Below are 15,424 nucleotides of genomic sequence, written 5' to 3'. Positions count from 1 at the left end.
ATCACTCATGGAGGATCTGAATATTTTCCTCCATTTTTCAGGTACATGGAAACCTCTCTAATTGGGTTCAACTTTGGGTGTGTCTAGGCCTTGGTAATAACTGGAATTACATTTTAGGTCAGCCCAGGCTTACAGTGGGACCCAGTTCAATTTAGGGGAAAATAGAACACTTTTTAAAGATGAAAATTTATTTATTTATTTATTCATTCATCTATGTAAAAGGCATTTGAAACAGAGAGTGATCTTACATCGACTGGTTTATTCCTCAAATGCTTGCAACAGCTGAGGCTGGACCAGGTCGAAGTCAGGAGCCAGAAATTCAATCCAGGTTTCCCATTCAGATGGCAGTGACCCAAATATTTGAGGCACCACTCTTTGGCTGCCAGGGTGTACAGTGAATTGGAAGCAGAGCTAGGACTTGAACCCAGGCACTTAGATACAGGTTACAAGTGTCCCAAGTGGTGTCTTAACCGGTACACCAAATGCCCATAGATACAGCATTTTTTATATATCTGAATTTATGTACCAAGGCTCATACCCACTGCATGCAAATCAAATCAAGACAGATCTATTCACATTCTGTGCCCTTATCATCTGTACTTCCCCTTTCAGGAGGGAGCTCTCCTGAGTCCTGACAGGACGAGAAAACCTCCTGTTCCTTCTAAAAACCCCATAACCTACTGTGATACATGTAACAGATGAAATTCAAGTGAGTATCACCATTTTTAAAACAAGATGACTTTGATTCTTGTGGATTTCAAAGCCAGATCCAGGCCAAGCAGCTCTGTGGCAAGGTGACATGGCAAACCAGAAACGCACACACGTTCCATGCTGGCGGGGCTGCTTTGCTGTATCCCTGCAGCACAGCATGCAGAGGTGCCCCGTAGGCACTGATGCATTGGGTGATCACAGAACGGTGCTGCTCAGTCGTGATGTGGAGAAGCAGCCTCTCTACTTTAAGGTCACTCCAGCCCAGGGTATTGATCGGAGAATCCTAGTCCAGAGGTCAGGCTGTTCAGGAGCGACCCAAAGAGCTGGGCTGGGAGGTCTCAGGCTGCTGAGTGACCTATCAGTTGGTGGGCTCTGAGCTTAGGAAGGACAATCATGTGGCTGCAAAGGACTGATGTCCTGTCCACGTGAAAGGGGTAGCCCTGAGTTCTGAGCACACACCCTGCTTTCCTCTTCCTCCCGGGACAGGGCAGAGGGTAGGCTAATTGCTGAGATCACTGGGATGAACAGTGCAGGTTGCTCCTCCTAGCATTCTGGGCATCCTAGACAGTGACAGACAGGGGGAGGCTGGCTCAGATCCAGATGGGAGAGCACCCTTCAGGTCATTTGAGGAGGTAGGGAGATGAGCTTCCAGGAGACCAGGAAGTACATTAGGCTCTGAACTCAAGACAAGGCTGCAACAGGCATTCAGCTGGGTCTGGGAGTGCTGAAGGGCCTTCCTGGAACTTGGCATGCTGCCAGTTGCTAGCTGCCCTGATTTGAAGAGGGAGCCCTACATGGGGTAAGGCACACCTTTGCCAGAGAGACTCCCACCCATTTTTGCTAGAGTGGAAAAGTAGCCCCCAACTTGAGGCTCCTTAACTAATCCCCCTTCCAAGTCAGATTCTTTTATGTGGCCATATCAGCTCTGGGGTGTGACAGGGAAGGGGTGTAGGTAGGGAATAAGGTGAGAGGGTGACATGGATGAGCTAAGAGAGAGAATCATTTTTCCCCCTGGGGCAGTGTCTCCCTGTCCTTGAGGAAGCTTACACTGAGCCTGCCTGGGGAAGCCCACACTAGGGAGGTCCATTTGGAGCTGGTATCAATATACCATGGTTTTCAAGGTGGGGTATAAAGAAAGCTAAAGCATAAACTGAATCAGAAGTGTGAACCAGTGGCTGCTGGCCACACAGCAGGTGCTTATGGGGTGTCATTTTGGTGAATAAAGGAGGCATCAACAACTTCCACTCTAGAAGTTTATTAAGTACTTGGCAGGTTTCCCACCACCACTTCCACCCAATGCATTGTGGCTTCAGCCCCGGAGAAGAGGAAGGGCAGATCAATCCTGGAGGCATTTCAGTCTGGCCCTTGCAGCTTGAAGGATCTCATTGTTTCTTCTATCCAGCGCATAAAGCTTGAGATCTTGGTATAGACACGTGGTGGGGTCCCATCTTGCTTTGCAAAGGATACAATGCCCTGGGCCACATCATTACACACGAGGGGACCTCCAGAGTCCCCCTGTGGACAGAGAAAAGAAAGCTGAATTGGTCTCCTCCTGGTCATGCCTCCCACCACCTCCTCAGGGGATGGGTGTTCTCTGTAGTGGGTTGTATGTGTGAGAGCAGGATCAAGGCAAGCCTTGTGACATCCCTCAGAACTAGAGCTCCAGCCAAGGTCCTGACTATTCCCTCCAGTCAACTGGGGCCTGATATGCCTTCCCTCCCCACAGTAGCCTCTGCCTGTCAGTTGCTCATTCCCTGCAGGGAGAGAGAATCAGACTTGACTGCTAGAAGGCTGAGTACATAGGAATGGGCTAATTCTCCACAGAGGTCTACTGTGCCCAAGGCAGGGGATGGACAGTTTTGATGATCTCACCTGTGAAGAAGACTTGTTGATGTTATGGTCCCCAACACAAATATGGACGCTTTCATTGTAATAGCTTTTGAAGTAAAACATACATTCCTGGTCCGTTTGGATTTTGACCTCTACCTCATGCAGTGTCACTGTGGTTTTTTTCACACCAGTTGACCCCCAGCCAGCTACACTGCACACCATCCCCGGCGTCACCTGGGCTGTCTTCGTGGGCAGCCTGAGGAAGCTCACTTTGTCAGTCAGGTTGGCCTTCTTCTTTAACTGCAGGCAGAAGGAGGGAATTCTAATCAACCAGTGACCCACAAAGATTTGAGACAGCCACAGAGTTGCCTTCTTCATGGGCCTGGGACAAGTGAAAGGGTCATGTTGGGAAGGAAAGTTGGGAATGAGGACATGGGGCTTCAGAGACCTCAGGGTTAAATGATTCAAGCCTCTGGGGACTGACATGTCTTACCTGGAGTAACATGATGTCATTTAAGTGAGGTTTCTTACGTTGATAGTTTGGGTGGGGGATGGCTCTTTTCACGGGGATGACCTGCTGGGAGCTCTCGCGCTCCTTGATGTTGTGGGCCCCTAGGATGACCTTCATTGAACTGTAAAGAGACATTAGAGGGAAAAGGAGTCACAGGGGACACAGCCCAGAAGCCTTGTAGGAAAACAGACAGCCCAAGGCAAGGCAGAACTTGAGTTGAAAGGAGTTACAGGAGATGGGTGGACTGAGATCAAGCATTTCTGTGACCTTCACTTCTTGGCAACCAGAACTGGATGGTAGCTCCTGCAGCAGATGTAGGTTCTTAGCCTTGCACAGAGGTTGACTATCTCCAAGAAAAAAAAACGTCTCGAGTTCTCAGATCTGCACTCTGGGCTCCAGGCACAGCACTGACCTCCTTCCCATCTCCCTTTAACTAGAATGCTCCTTCTGTCTTTAATGTGCCACTTGGAACGAGCTCTTCCTTTCCATCCAAAGTTTACCTATCCTCTGAACACTTCTGTGTTAACAGATGGCCTACATTCACAGCTTCTAAAAAGAGAATTCCCCATGGAGTGTCCATAGAATAGTAGGAGACCCTGCCATGAGCTTACCTTCCCCTGCAGTGAGCTGCTGTCAGCACGAAGTCTTCACGTACCAGGAAACCCCCACAGGTTATTTTTTGAAAAAGAGTCTTGATCTGAAGAAATGCCATGTAGGGACGAGAATGAGGTATGGCCTCATGGCCTCCAATGATTTTCCCTGGAAGAAAAATTCTGTTCTGCCTTCTGTGCTCATAGAGCTGAAAGCTGGGGAAGGGGAGACTGGAATAAACTATAGGGAGGGCAGAGTGGGGGGAGTAGTAGATAGCTGAGCCTATAGCAGTTGGCAGCAACCAAGAAGGGGGCCTAACAGATTCTTTGGGCAGCATCTCTGGCTTGCACGGTGACCCACGAGACTCTGATTCTCTCTCTGATGAAGAGAAGAGTGGTCGTTTTTCCTTAATTTGTGCTTCAAAATTTTATGTTGACAGACAAACTTTAGAACAAGCACTGGCGTAGGTCCTGAAGAATACTGTTTCAGACGCTCCCAGATTCTCTTTCTCCTTTTGTTTTCCAGAGCCCACTGAGCCTTTGCTAGTCTGTAATATTCAAAGTGAGCTCAAGATGCTGAGTTGTGTTTGATGTTTATCTGCAAGAGCCTGACACAAAGTAGGTACGCTGTCAGTGTCTTGGATGCATGAAGGAATGCTCCCAGTTAGCCTCTGGGTGAGGCTTGCGTGGGTTGCACTGGAGAAACTCTGAGTTGGAGGAAGAGGTTGGCCTGACAAAGCCATTGTACCCTTCGGTAACTGAAAAATGACCAGAGAGAAATGAAGCTGAACCAAAACAAGCGTTAAAGGGTCCAGGATATCAACTTTGAGGTCAACTGTGTCCTACGTCTTGGGAATGGCATGTTTGGAGAAAGGGATAAAGGTTGAGGGTATGTTTTATTTTGAATTAGAAATTTAGTGGAATTTACTTTGATACAGAAGCCAGTTCCTTTTTCCTTTTTTTCTTTTTTTAAATATTTGACAGGCAGAGTTAGACAGTGAGAGAGAGACAGAGAGACAGAGAGGAAGGTCTTCCTTCTGTTGGTTCACCCCCAAAATGACTGCTAAGGGCGGCGCACTGTGCTGATCTGAAGCCAGGAGCCAGGTGCTTCCTCCTGGTCTCCCATGCGGGTTCAGGCGCTCAAGCACCTGGGCCATCCTCCACTGCCTTCCTGGGCCACAGCAGAAAACTGGACTGGAAGAGGAACAACCGAGACTAGAACCTGGTGCCCATATGGGATGCCGGCGCCGCAGGCGGAGGATTAACCAAGTGAGTCGCGGCACCGGCCCCGTGCCAGTTCCTTTTTTCAAGCTACAATTTCTTGGGGAATCAGTTATTTCTCATTCACAGCTTCTAACATTTTCCCAGATGCTTCTGTAAAAGAATCCACTCTCCAGATGACAGGGCAGGGCTTGAGGGGAGACAGCAACTTATGAAGAGTAGCTCTGTTATTCCTAATGGGTTTCTGATGAGCATCTGACTTGCCAGTCTTTAGGGAAGACTGCACCTGGGGTTCAGAAAGTTCCTGGAGTTGGACCAGGGCCAGGGTGTAGCAATGGAGCAGCATGTGGAATGGAGCTAGGGCTCTCTTCATGGAGCAGTCACTTACCTGCCTCAGCTCTGAGGCACAGAAGAAAGGCCAACAGGAGCAGGAGTGGATGCATCTTATTGGGAAGGCTGCTCAGAAAACAGCTGCTTGTCTGTCTTTGTCTTCAAACCCGCAGCATTGGCTGGTTTTGTGGGGATTTATCAGATGAGACTATGTCAGCCTTGCGTGATTAAGTCCTCAGGCCTGAGTTGAGTAAGAAGTTACCGGTAACCACATGAACACCAATAGCTCTTGACTACCCAGCAGTAACCACACTAGCAGAAAACAGGATCCCAAGGCCACAAGTGGTTGGAAATACTGCATTAGCCACTAGTGGGTTCTTGAACCTCAAAAACCTAGGTATCATCATGATAGACACAAGAACACCTTCATTTTCTTGACTCTCTTGAGACTGTCAGTATGATTGCTTATTGAGGCCCCTTTTCATGGGAGAGTCAGAGACATTAGAGATAAGATTGTTTGGCTCTGACGGAGGAGACAAAATCATCAGTCTTGGATATGATAGGTAAAGGCCATGGTTAGAGGAATGGGCTGAACAGTGTGGGAAGAAGATGCGTTTCATTTGCCAAAGAACTGAGTGGTTTAAGACAACATATCCTTTGACCATGAATCTGCAGTTTGGTCAGTTTTGTCTCTGTTCTCCTTGGTGTCAGCAGGGGTAGATAAAAGCCTGGAGACTGGGATCTTCAGGACCCTCTGAAGTCTCATTCACTCACTCACTCATCAGCGATTGATACTAGCTATCATCTATGGGCTTCATTTCCTCCCCACTAGGGTCTCTCCATATTTTCTCACTGCATATAATTGTTCTTTACTGCATGTTGGTTGATGATCAAACCCTTAAAGAATAAGCCAGGCAGAAGCTATGTGCTTTTTATTACCTAGATTTGAAGTCATGGTATCCATTGTATCATATTCCATTGCTCAGAGCAATCTAAAGCTCTCACCCAGATTTAGAAGGAAGGCGCCTAGAGCTCACCTCTCAGTGGGAGGAGCGTTGAAGTCTTGCTCTAAGAAGAGCTGGTGGGATGGGGTATACACAGTTGCAGTCATGTAGGAATGTACACTCTGTCACACTGTTTTGGGTACAAGTAGAAATGGCTCAAGGAGTTGAAAACACTGATTGGTCAATGCCAATGGATAGGCTGGGGTCTGCTTTGTTTAATCTGTGTGCACTGAAAATAGAAGAGGGTTAAATACCCCAAAATATGTTCTCTTTAATGAATAATTGATACCATGTCAAGTGGGAACCAATGCCAGGGAACCCAAGTAGTATTTTCAAACTGTTGTGCAGAGAATTACATTTCTTATATCTTGTACCATTTGCTAAGCAAAATATATGACAATGTCTTCCTAAGGGAAACAAAAGGAGACTTATGAACTAGAAGTTGGTTCTCAACATCTTGATCCCAATTCTCTTAAATAGTAACAAAGTCTTAGTTAAAGAAGCAAAGTTGTGCTGTCAACAGTGATCCAGGCAGTGTAGGGAGTCACAGCAGTTCAGAGTAGGGTGTCCATGCCTGGGTGGGGTGAGGAAGATGCCCACACCAGGCCTCCTTTACACGTATACATCCTCCTCATTCCATATGGGCTCAGACACCCTGCACTGGGCATTTGGACTTGGATGTCAGAACACACATGAGGTGAGAAGAGCATGTGTGTAGGAGAGCGGCACAGTGAGTGGATGCCCAATTAGGGTGAGGAAGATGCAGGAGGCTGGTCTAATACATAGTTTCTGAGCTCAATGAGGGTGACTGGCCTCTGTCAGTGGACATGGTCTGGTACAATTCCTCAGAGCAGGCTGGGCTGGGTAAGGCAGACATTGGAATAAAGAGACTGCTTACTGGCTGTGGAGGGTCAAGGCCTGGGGTGAGAGGAGGGAACATCATAGGAGAAGAGTGTTGGTGGTGATGAAAGACTTGTGATAGAAATCTCTGTGGTGAGTAATTAAATAAATAGATATGTTAAGGCAAATATGTCAGACTTCTCACTGTTTAAAAATTAGAAAGCAATGATTATATTGATGTTAATTTACTGAGTTTGATAGTTATATTGGTTATGTCAAGAGCATCCGTGTTTGTAAAAATTATATACTTCAGGGTTTAGGAAATAATGGAGCGCCATGTTAGTACCTTTACTCTCAAATAGTTCAGGAAAATAAGTTTGTCTGTGTCGTACTTGTGATTTTTTCTATAGAGTTGAGATTTTTTCAAAATTTACAGAAAATCTGTGGTCTTTACACATACAAATAACAGCCAACTTTAAGATATAATTAGAGGCTGGCGCCACAGCTCACTAGGCTAATCCTCCACCTTGCGGTGCCGGCACACCAGGTTCTAGTCCCGGTTGGGGCGCCGGATTCTGTCCTGGTTGCCCCTCTTCCAGGCCAGCTCTCTGCTGTGGCCAGGGAGTGCAGTGGAGGATGGCCCAGGTGCTTGGGACCTGCACCCGCATGGGAGACCAGGTACCTGGCTCCTGCCATCGGATCAGCGCAGTGCGCCGGCCGCCGGTCCGATGCCATGGCCGCCATTGGAGGGTGAACCAACGGCAAAGGAAGACCTTTCTCTCTGTCTCTCTCTCTCTCACTGTCCACTCTGCCTGTCAAAAAATAAAATAAAAAAAGATATAATTAGAAAGAACATGTATTACAAAAGCAACAAAAAAGATAAACCTTTCTTAGGAAAAACTTAATCAAAATTGTAAAAAATTTATTTGTGGGAAACTTTAAAGGTGTAAAATAGACTTGAGAAATAGAAATATATTCCTACTTCCTAGATAAGGTGAATCCATATTGTTAGGATGCCAATGCTTTTCAATCTAATGTGTACATTTAATGTGATTCCAATAAAAATGCCAAAAAGTTTTTCTCCTAATGTTGCAGAAGTTCTAAAATTCACATGGAAAGTAAACATCAAAGAATAACTAGGAAAATAATGAACCACAACAAGAAAAGAAAGAGCAACAGCAGAGAGGGTTAGCTTTATCAGGTATTAAAAACATTCTATGAAATTTCTTTACTAAAACATTTTGGGGTTGACTCAGAAATAGTAAGACAGACCAATGAAACAGGCGAGAAAAATCCAGAAATATTCCCAAGTATATACAAAAATGCAGTTTTAAAATAAGGAGACATTTCGACTAATTGGGGAAAAGGTAGACATTTTGATATCCTGACAACTAGACAGACATTTGTTAAAATATCAAGCTGGAGTCATATTTCACATGAGTCACCAGAATAAAATTCAAGTAGGTAAGAGACTCAAATATACTAGAAATACTATATATATATATATACTATATATATAGTAGAAATACATATACTAGAAATACATATACTAGAAATACATGTGGGTAGAGTTTTTTATAAACCCAGAGTGGGGAAAGCCTTCCTAGCAGTGACTCTAAATTTAGGAATATTAAAGGATTCATAAATAAATTTTTTACATAAAAATTCATATGTCAGACTCCAGTTTTAAACAAGTTTAAAATACGGATGTAAACTTGAGAAAAATAATTGCAACATGCAAGTTTACCACAATTAAATAGCTAATCTAATATGTAAAATTTCTAAAAGTATAGAAGAAAAATATCAAAATAGGCAGAAGATGTGGTACTTTACAGTAAAACACATGCAAACTAGAAGGAAGAGTTCTCTTGGGGCCGGCGCTGTGGCACAGTGGGTTAACCCTCCACCTGCGGCACTGGCATCCCATATGGGTGCTGGGTTCTAGTCCCTGCTGCTCCTCTTCTCATCTAGCTCTCTGCTATGGCCTGGAGAAGCAGTAGAAGATGGCCCAAATCCTTGGGCCTCTGCATCCATATGGGAGACCTGGAGGAAGCTCCTGGCTCCTGGCTTTGGATCGGTGCAGCTCCGGCCATTGTGGCCATTTGGGGAGTGAACCAGTGGATGGAAGACCTTTCTCTCTGGCTCTCCCTCTCACTGTAACTCTACCTCTCAAATAAATAAAGAAATTTTTTTCTAAAAAAAAAAAAAAAAAAAAAAGGAAGAGCTCTCAACGGCACTCATGTTAGGAGAAATGGTAGTAGGACATGAGAAAAATGGAAGTGAGAGTTCTGCTGAGACACTACCTCGTCTCCAAAGTAGCCAAAAACTTAGAACATAAACAGTGCACTTCTCGGACAAGGTACTTTTCTTTTCAGTGGTATTTTGGGATGTATCTTTTTTCTCTCCATAATTTTACCCTGATCTTGTCCATGTCTTTTCGTGATTGTGTAAGCAGCACAGAATTGAATCTTGCATATTTCAATCCAGACTGATAATCCCTTTAACTGAAGGGTTGAAGCTGTTTGACAATAATGCAACTACTGACAGGCCTGGATTTCTGTTTGTGTGATTTAGTCCTTTGTCTTTCTTTTACTGTGTTTTTTCCTACTTAAGTTTTTTCTTTTTTAGCTTTCAGTTATGTTTCCAGAAATTATTTTAGTGCTTGTTCTAAGATTGCAATGTGCCTCCTTCACATGCTTCATCTATTCTGAATTAATGTCATATCGTTTCACATAAGAACCTTGTAATGATGTATTTTCATGTCTTCTCCCTTCTTTGAATTCCTTTTTATCCTATATTTATATCATACACCATAAATCCTATAGCATTTCTGCCTTAAATAGTCAATCATTTTGAAAGAAATGTATGCAAAATCTTTCTATTTAGTTATATTTTATTTTGCTACACTTTCATTTCTGCTTTTTCCATTCTACTTAAAAAATGGATCATTGACCTTCAACTTGAAGACTTCTTTTAGTATTTTCTGCAGTGCAAGCTGATGGCAACAAATTTGTTCAGCTTCAGCTTTTCTGAAAAGCTCTTTACCATTCTTTCATTTTTAAATTTTTTTTCATTTTTTAAAAATTTTTTGACAGGCAGAGTGGACAGTGAGAGAGAGAGACAGAGAGAAAGGTCTTCCTTTTGCCGTTGGTTCACCCTCCAATGGCCACCGCGGCCAGCGCGTTGCGGCCAGCGCACCGTGCTGATCCGATGGCAGGAGCCAGGTACTTATCCTGGTCTCCCATGGGGTGCAGGGCCCAAGCACTTGGCCATCCTCCACTGCACTCCCTGGCCACAGCAGAGAGCTGGCCTGGAAGAGGGCAACTGGGACAGAATCTGTCGCCCCGACCGGGACTAGAACCTGGTGTGCCGGCGCCGCAAGGTGGAGGATTAGCCTAGTGAGCCGCGGCGCCGGCCGTTCTTTCATTTTAAAAAAATATTTATTTTATTTATTTGAAAAGCAGAGATAACAGAGAAGAGGTGAGGGAGAGAGGGAGAGGGGGAGAAAGGGAGAGAGTGGGAGAGAGGGAGAGATCACCCATTTGCTGGTTCATTCTCCAAATGGCTGCAATGGCCTGGGCCAGGCCAAAGTCAGGAGCCAGGAGCCTTCTCTTGGTCTCTCAGGTGGGTACAGGGGCCCAAGGTCTTGGACCATCTGCTGCTCTCCAAGGTGCATTAGCGGGGAGCTGGATTGGAAGTGGAGCAACCAGGACTCATATGGGATGCTGGCCCTGCAGGCTGTGGCTTAACCTTCCACGCCATAGTGCCGGACCTTGTCCTTTCATTTTTGAGCAGTGTTTTCATCAGATATAGAATTCTAGTTTGTTTCTTTTTTTCTTTCAGCCCTTTAAAAATGTCATTTCACCGTTTTCTGGCTTTCATTGTTTCTGATGAGTATCTTACTGTTACTCTGATTGTTGGTTTTTCTCAAGTAATGTGTCTTTCCCCCCTTCTGCTTGCTTTCAAAGTTTTTTCTTTTTCTTTGATCTTCACCCTTTTGACCATGATGTGCTTAGATGTGGTGTATTTTTTTTTAAATCGGTCTTACCCAAGGTTCACTTAACTTCCAGAATCTGTTGATGAGAAATCTAGTCTACGAAGAAAAAAGGAAATGAGGAGATTGTTGTGAGCACTAGCAGTTTCTGTCAAAATACAGACATAGTGAGTGGCAGCATGTGGACAACAGACTAGAGCCCATGCATTGACAAGAGAATCCTTTAGAGATGGAGCCTTGGATTAAACCTCATGCCATTAAAAACTCAGTATACTCACCCATGCTGGATCTGATTCCTTGACTTTTAGGCAACAGTTGATCAAGCTTCATTTCCTGTGCTGATCTGCCTTTAGGTGATCATCTAGAGAACGTAGGTAGTCCAGGGCTGTGACAATAGTTTCTCATAAAAAATATGGCAATCTGGTTTTACACATCATCTTCTAATCTTATCTTATTTGAGTCCAGCCTAACATATGGCTTTAATGTTGACATGTTGATGAGATCAGCTTTCTGAACCTGAATGGTTGAGAATTAATATTCTATGTGAATTTGCCATAGCAATGAAACCCTGTAAGTCCTTTATGGCACAGCTACCAGGTCTTCTCTAGAAGTATTTTGAGTACATGGCTGTAACTGCCAGCTTATAGAGGTTACTCAAGGACAGCTGAATACATAAAAGGGGGCCAGAACTAGGGGAAGTAGCTTTTGTTTGTATCCACAAACCTGGTTCATTCCCTTCCAAAACTTCACCTGCTGCATGAATCCTCATAAGGCTATTGTTTCTTGTTCCCATGCAAAGGAATGTCAGTTATATAAAGAACATCTAAGTCATGTCTCAAAACAGTGCCCACCCTGAACTCTAAGGAGCGTTCTACAGGAAAGAGTTCTCAGTAGGAAATCAACTCCTGACTCATGGGAGAAACAGGTGAAGGAACTAGGAAATTTCAGTTTACTTCAGTCAGGCTCAGGTAAGAATGCTTCGTATCTGTCTTCAATTTAAAGCTATAAAACAAACAGAAAACAAATGACACAGTAGCCATAGCAAGTCTTTACCTATTCACAATTACTTTGACTATAAATTGATTAAATTCTTTAGTTAATGAGACATAAAGTGACTGAACATAGGTGTGGAAAACCAAATTCCAACTATATGCTGCCTTTAAGAGATTCACCTCACCTTTTAGGACACACATGGACTTAAAGTGAAGGGATGTTGCAGCACCTCAGGTGTGAAAGGACGTCCCCATCAGAGTTACATGGTCCCAGGGGGAGACACATGGTTCTGCATATATTTGGGACAGGGAGGCATTAACCTGGAGCTGGAACTTATGCTGATCTGCTGGACAGTACCCTGTTAGTGACAAGACCTTGAAGGAGTGGCTGCAGGAAGTGTTTGGCAAGGTGAACCTGACACAGGGAGACCCTTATTCAATAGGAAGTCACATACTTTATGTGTGGCCTCTAACCCAAGAACTTCCTAATGATGGCAGTCTTGGGAATCATGGACATACCCATAGCCGTGACTGTCTAACTATTAGAAGCATTTCTTAATTTTTCAGACCAAGTGAGTCTCCCTGATTAAGGTTTGATTGTGTCCAGGCAGGAGCTGGCCATCCACATTTATGTCCAGCAGATGGTGTTTATCTTATCTGTGCATTGACATTCATACCTGTGACTTTTAAACAAAATGAAAATAAGGCTTCCCTAGTGGTCTTCCTTCCTTTCTGTTTATTTTGAAAATTTTATATTACTCAGAAATATATGTACATTTTTGAGATATAGTACAATATTTCTTTTTTTAACTTTATTTAATGAATATAAATTTCCCAAGTACAGCTTATGGATTACAATGGCTCCACCCCCCGATAACTTCCCTCCCACCCACAACCCTCCCCTTTCCCTCTCCCTCCCCTCTTCCATTCACATCAAGATTCATTTTCAATTCTCTTTTGTCGCTCCCCCACTCGCAGAGGAACGACACCAAACCCTGGGCTGTTCTCTTTCCCCGGCCCTTCCCGGGTTTGCTGCCGCTCCCCACCGCCTCCGTGGAGGGGCGGCACCCCCGCCGCTTCCCCGCTTCTGCGGAGGAGCGGCACACCACCGGCCAGCTCAATCAGGGGTTCTTCAGATGTTCCTCCTGCATGTTGTCTCTCTGCTCCTTTATAGTCCTCTTCTACCAATCCCAACTCTGCTGGCGTTCTCTCCCCACGCGCCGAGCACGCTGCTCTCCTCCAACAGGGGCAGGATCAGCTCCTGCAGCTTGTTGGTCGAATTGGTGAGGCAGCTGTGTGGAAGTTGTTTACTCCCTCTCAACGCCATATGGTGGGAGATCAGATGCATAGAGTTAGTCTTAGCAGTTCCAGTAGTTTATTCTAGTCTCGGTAATCTCAGTATTTGTCCTCAGTATTTATTTGTCCACAGTCTTAGTACTTATTTGTCTCCTGGGCGATGGGCCCTGCCATGTTACGGGAGACGGGCCCTGCTCCCCACACTTTTTATATACAGAAGATCAGTTTAGCATATATTAAGTAAAGATTTCAACAGTTTGCACCCACATAGAAACACAAAGTAAAAAATACTGTTTGAGTACTAGTTATAGCATAAAATCACAATGTACAGCACTTTAAGGACAGAGATCCTACATGAGGAGTAAGTGCACAGTGACTCCTGTTGTTGACTTAACAAATTGACACTCTTGTTTATGGCGTTAGTAATCACTCTAGGCTCTTGTCATGAATTGCCAAGGCTATGGAAGCCTTTTGAGTTCACCAACTCTGATCATATTTAGACAAGGTCGTAGTCAAAGTGGAAGTTCTCTCCTCCCTTCAGAGAAAGGTACCTCCTTCTTTGATGACCTATAGTACAATATTTCAACAGATAGACACAGCATAAACCAATCGTGGCAGGCATTTCCTTCATCACAGACTATAGTACTCCTGCTCTTCCAGCAAACAGCAGAACCCATTGCCTTCACATGACTGCACCACCATTCACACACTTTACCACCCATGGTCAGATCTCCAGCACCAGTCTCTAATAATCACAATTTTAAATTTAATATATGAAAAAACTTCTACATATTAGAGAAAACAGATGGCATTTGTCTTTCTGGGCCTAGCTTATTCAATTAGCATACATTTCCATCCATTTTGCCCATGTCAGAATTTCGTTCTTCATCATGCCTGAGTAATCTTCCACTCTGTATACATATACCACACTGTCTTTATCCATTCATCCAGTGAGGGACATCTAGATTGATTTCCGATCTTGACTATTGTGAACAGTGCTGCAATGAATACAGGAGTGCAAGTATCTCTTTCAATGCTGATTTCATTTCCTTTGAAATAGCTGGTCATATGGTAATTCTGTTTTTAATTATTTGAGGAACCTGGATCCTACTCTCCATAATGGCTGTGACAATTTGCACTGCCATCTGCAGTATGTAAGGGTTGCCTTTTCTCCACTCCATTGCCAGCACTTTTTATTTGTTGTCTTTTTGATCATAGCCATACTAACTGAAGTGAGATGGAATCCCATTGTGGTTTTGCTTTGCATTTCTCTGATGGTTAGTGATATTGAATATTTTTACATGTGTTTGTTGGTCATTTGTATTTTTTTAAATCTATTTAGATCCTTTGTCCATGTCTTACCTGGATTGTTTGCATTGTTTATTTTTTTTATAAAGTTGCTTCTTTTTTTTTATTTTTTATTTTTTTATTTTTGACAGGCAGAGTGGACAGTGAGAGAGAGAGACAGAGAGAGAAAGGTCTTCCTTTTGCCGTTGGTTCACCCTTCAATGGCCGCCGCTGCAGCCGGCACACCGCGCTGATCCGATGGCAGGAGCCAGGTACTTCTCCTGGTCTCCCATGGGGTGCAGGGCCCAAGCACCTGGGCCATCCTCCCTGCACTCCCTGGCCATAGCAGAGAGCTGGCCTGGAAGAGGGGCAACCGGGACAGAATCCAGCGCCCCAACCGGGACTAGAACCTGGTGTGCCGGCGCCGCAAGGTGGAGGATTAGCCTATTGAGCCACGGCGCCGGCCCGCATTATTTATTTTTTTAAGTTTTTATAAAATCTGGATATTAATCCTTTATCAGGTGCATAGTTGTAAATATTTTCTCCCATTTTGAGGAGTCTTCCTCCTCTCTACCTGCTGCCCTGTCTGCTAGGTGAAAGGGATTATCTGGGGGAATAAACATAGTTTGGTAACTTCACACCCAGAAACCAAATGATTAAAGTCATTTCCAAATCCCATATGCTGCTTTGTTCTAGAGTAGTATTCATACAACCATATCAGGAATAAAAATCAGATACAAATACTTTATTCCCATGGATCTTACACATAGATCTAGGCCTTATGGACTAGTTGGAAGATGGAGAGGGGGTTAAAGTCT

The 15,424-nt window shown here is 44.3% G+C and overlaps 1 protein-coding gene across 1 annotated transcript; it reads right to left on the bottom strand.

Moving 5' to 3' along the window:
* Window positions 1–1,956: 1,956 nt before the first annotated feature.
* On the bottom strand, window positions 1,957–5,459 carry LOC103351183 (duodenase-1). Its single transcript, XM_008269455.5, has 5 exons — window positions 5,252–5,459; window positions 3,664–3,811; window positions 3,035–3,173; window positions 2,584–2,841; window positions 1,957–2,226 (listed from the first exon to the last, which is right to left on the bottom strand). The coding sequence occupies exons 1-5, from the start codon at window positions 5,304–5,306 to the stop codon at window positions 2,065–2,067; spliced, it is 762 nt and encodes a 253-aa protein (XP_008267677.4). The 5' UTR covers window positions 5,307–5,459; the 3' UTR covers window positions 1,957–2,064.
* Between the last annotated feature and the right edge of the window lie 9,965 nt (window positions 5,460–15,424).

The sequence above is a fragment of the Oryctolagus cuniculus genome, chromosome 12, assembly GCF_051225735.1.
Source record: "Oryctolagus cuniculus isolate XC-2025 breed Fujian yellow rabbit chromosome 12, ASM5122573v1, whole genome shotgun sequence".
In the NCBI taxonomy this organism is placed as follows: Eukaryota; Metazoa; Chordata; class Mammalia; order Lagomorpha; family Leporidae; genus Oryctolagus; species Oryctolagus cuniculus.
Note: the sequence above shows the minus strand (reverse complement) of the source record. Positions and strands in the feature narration are given on the sequence as shown.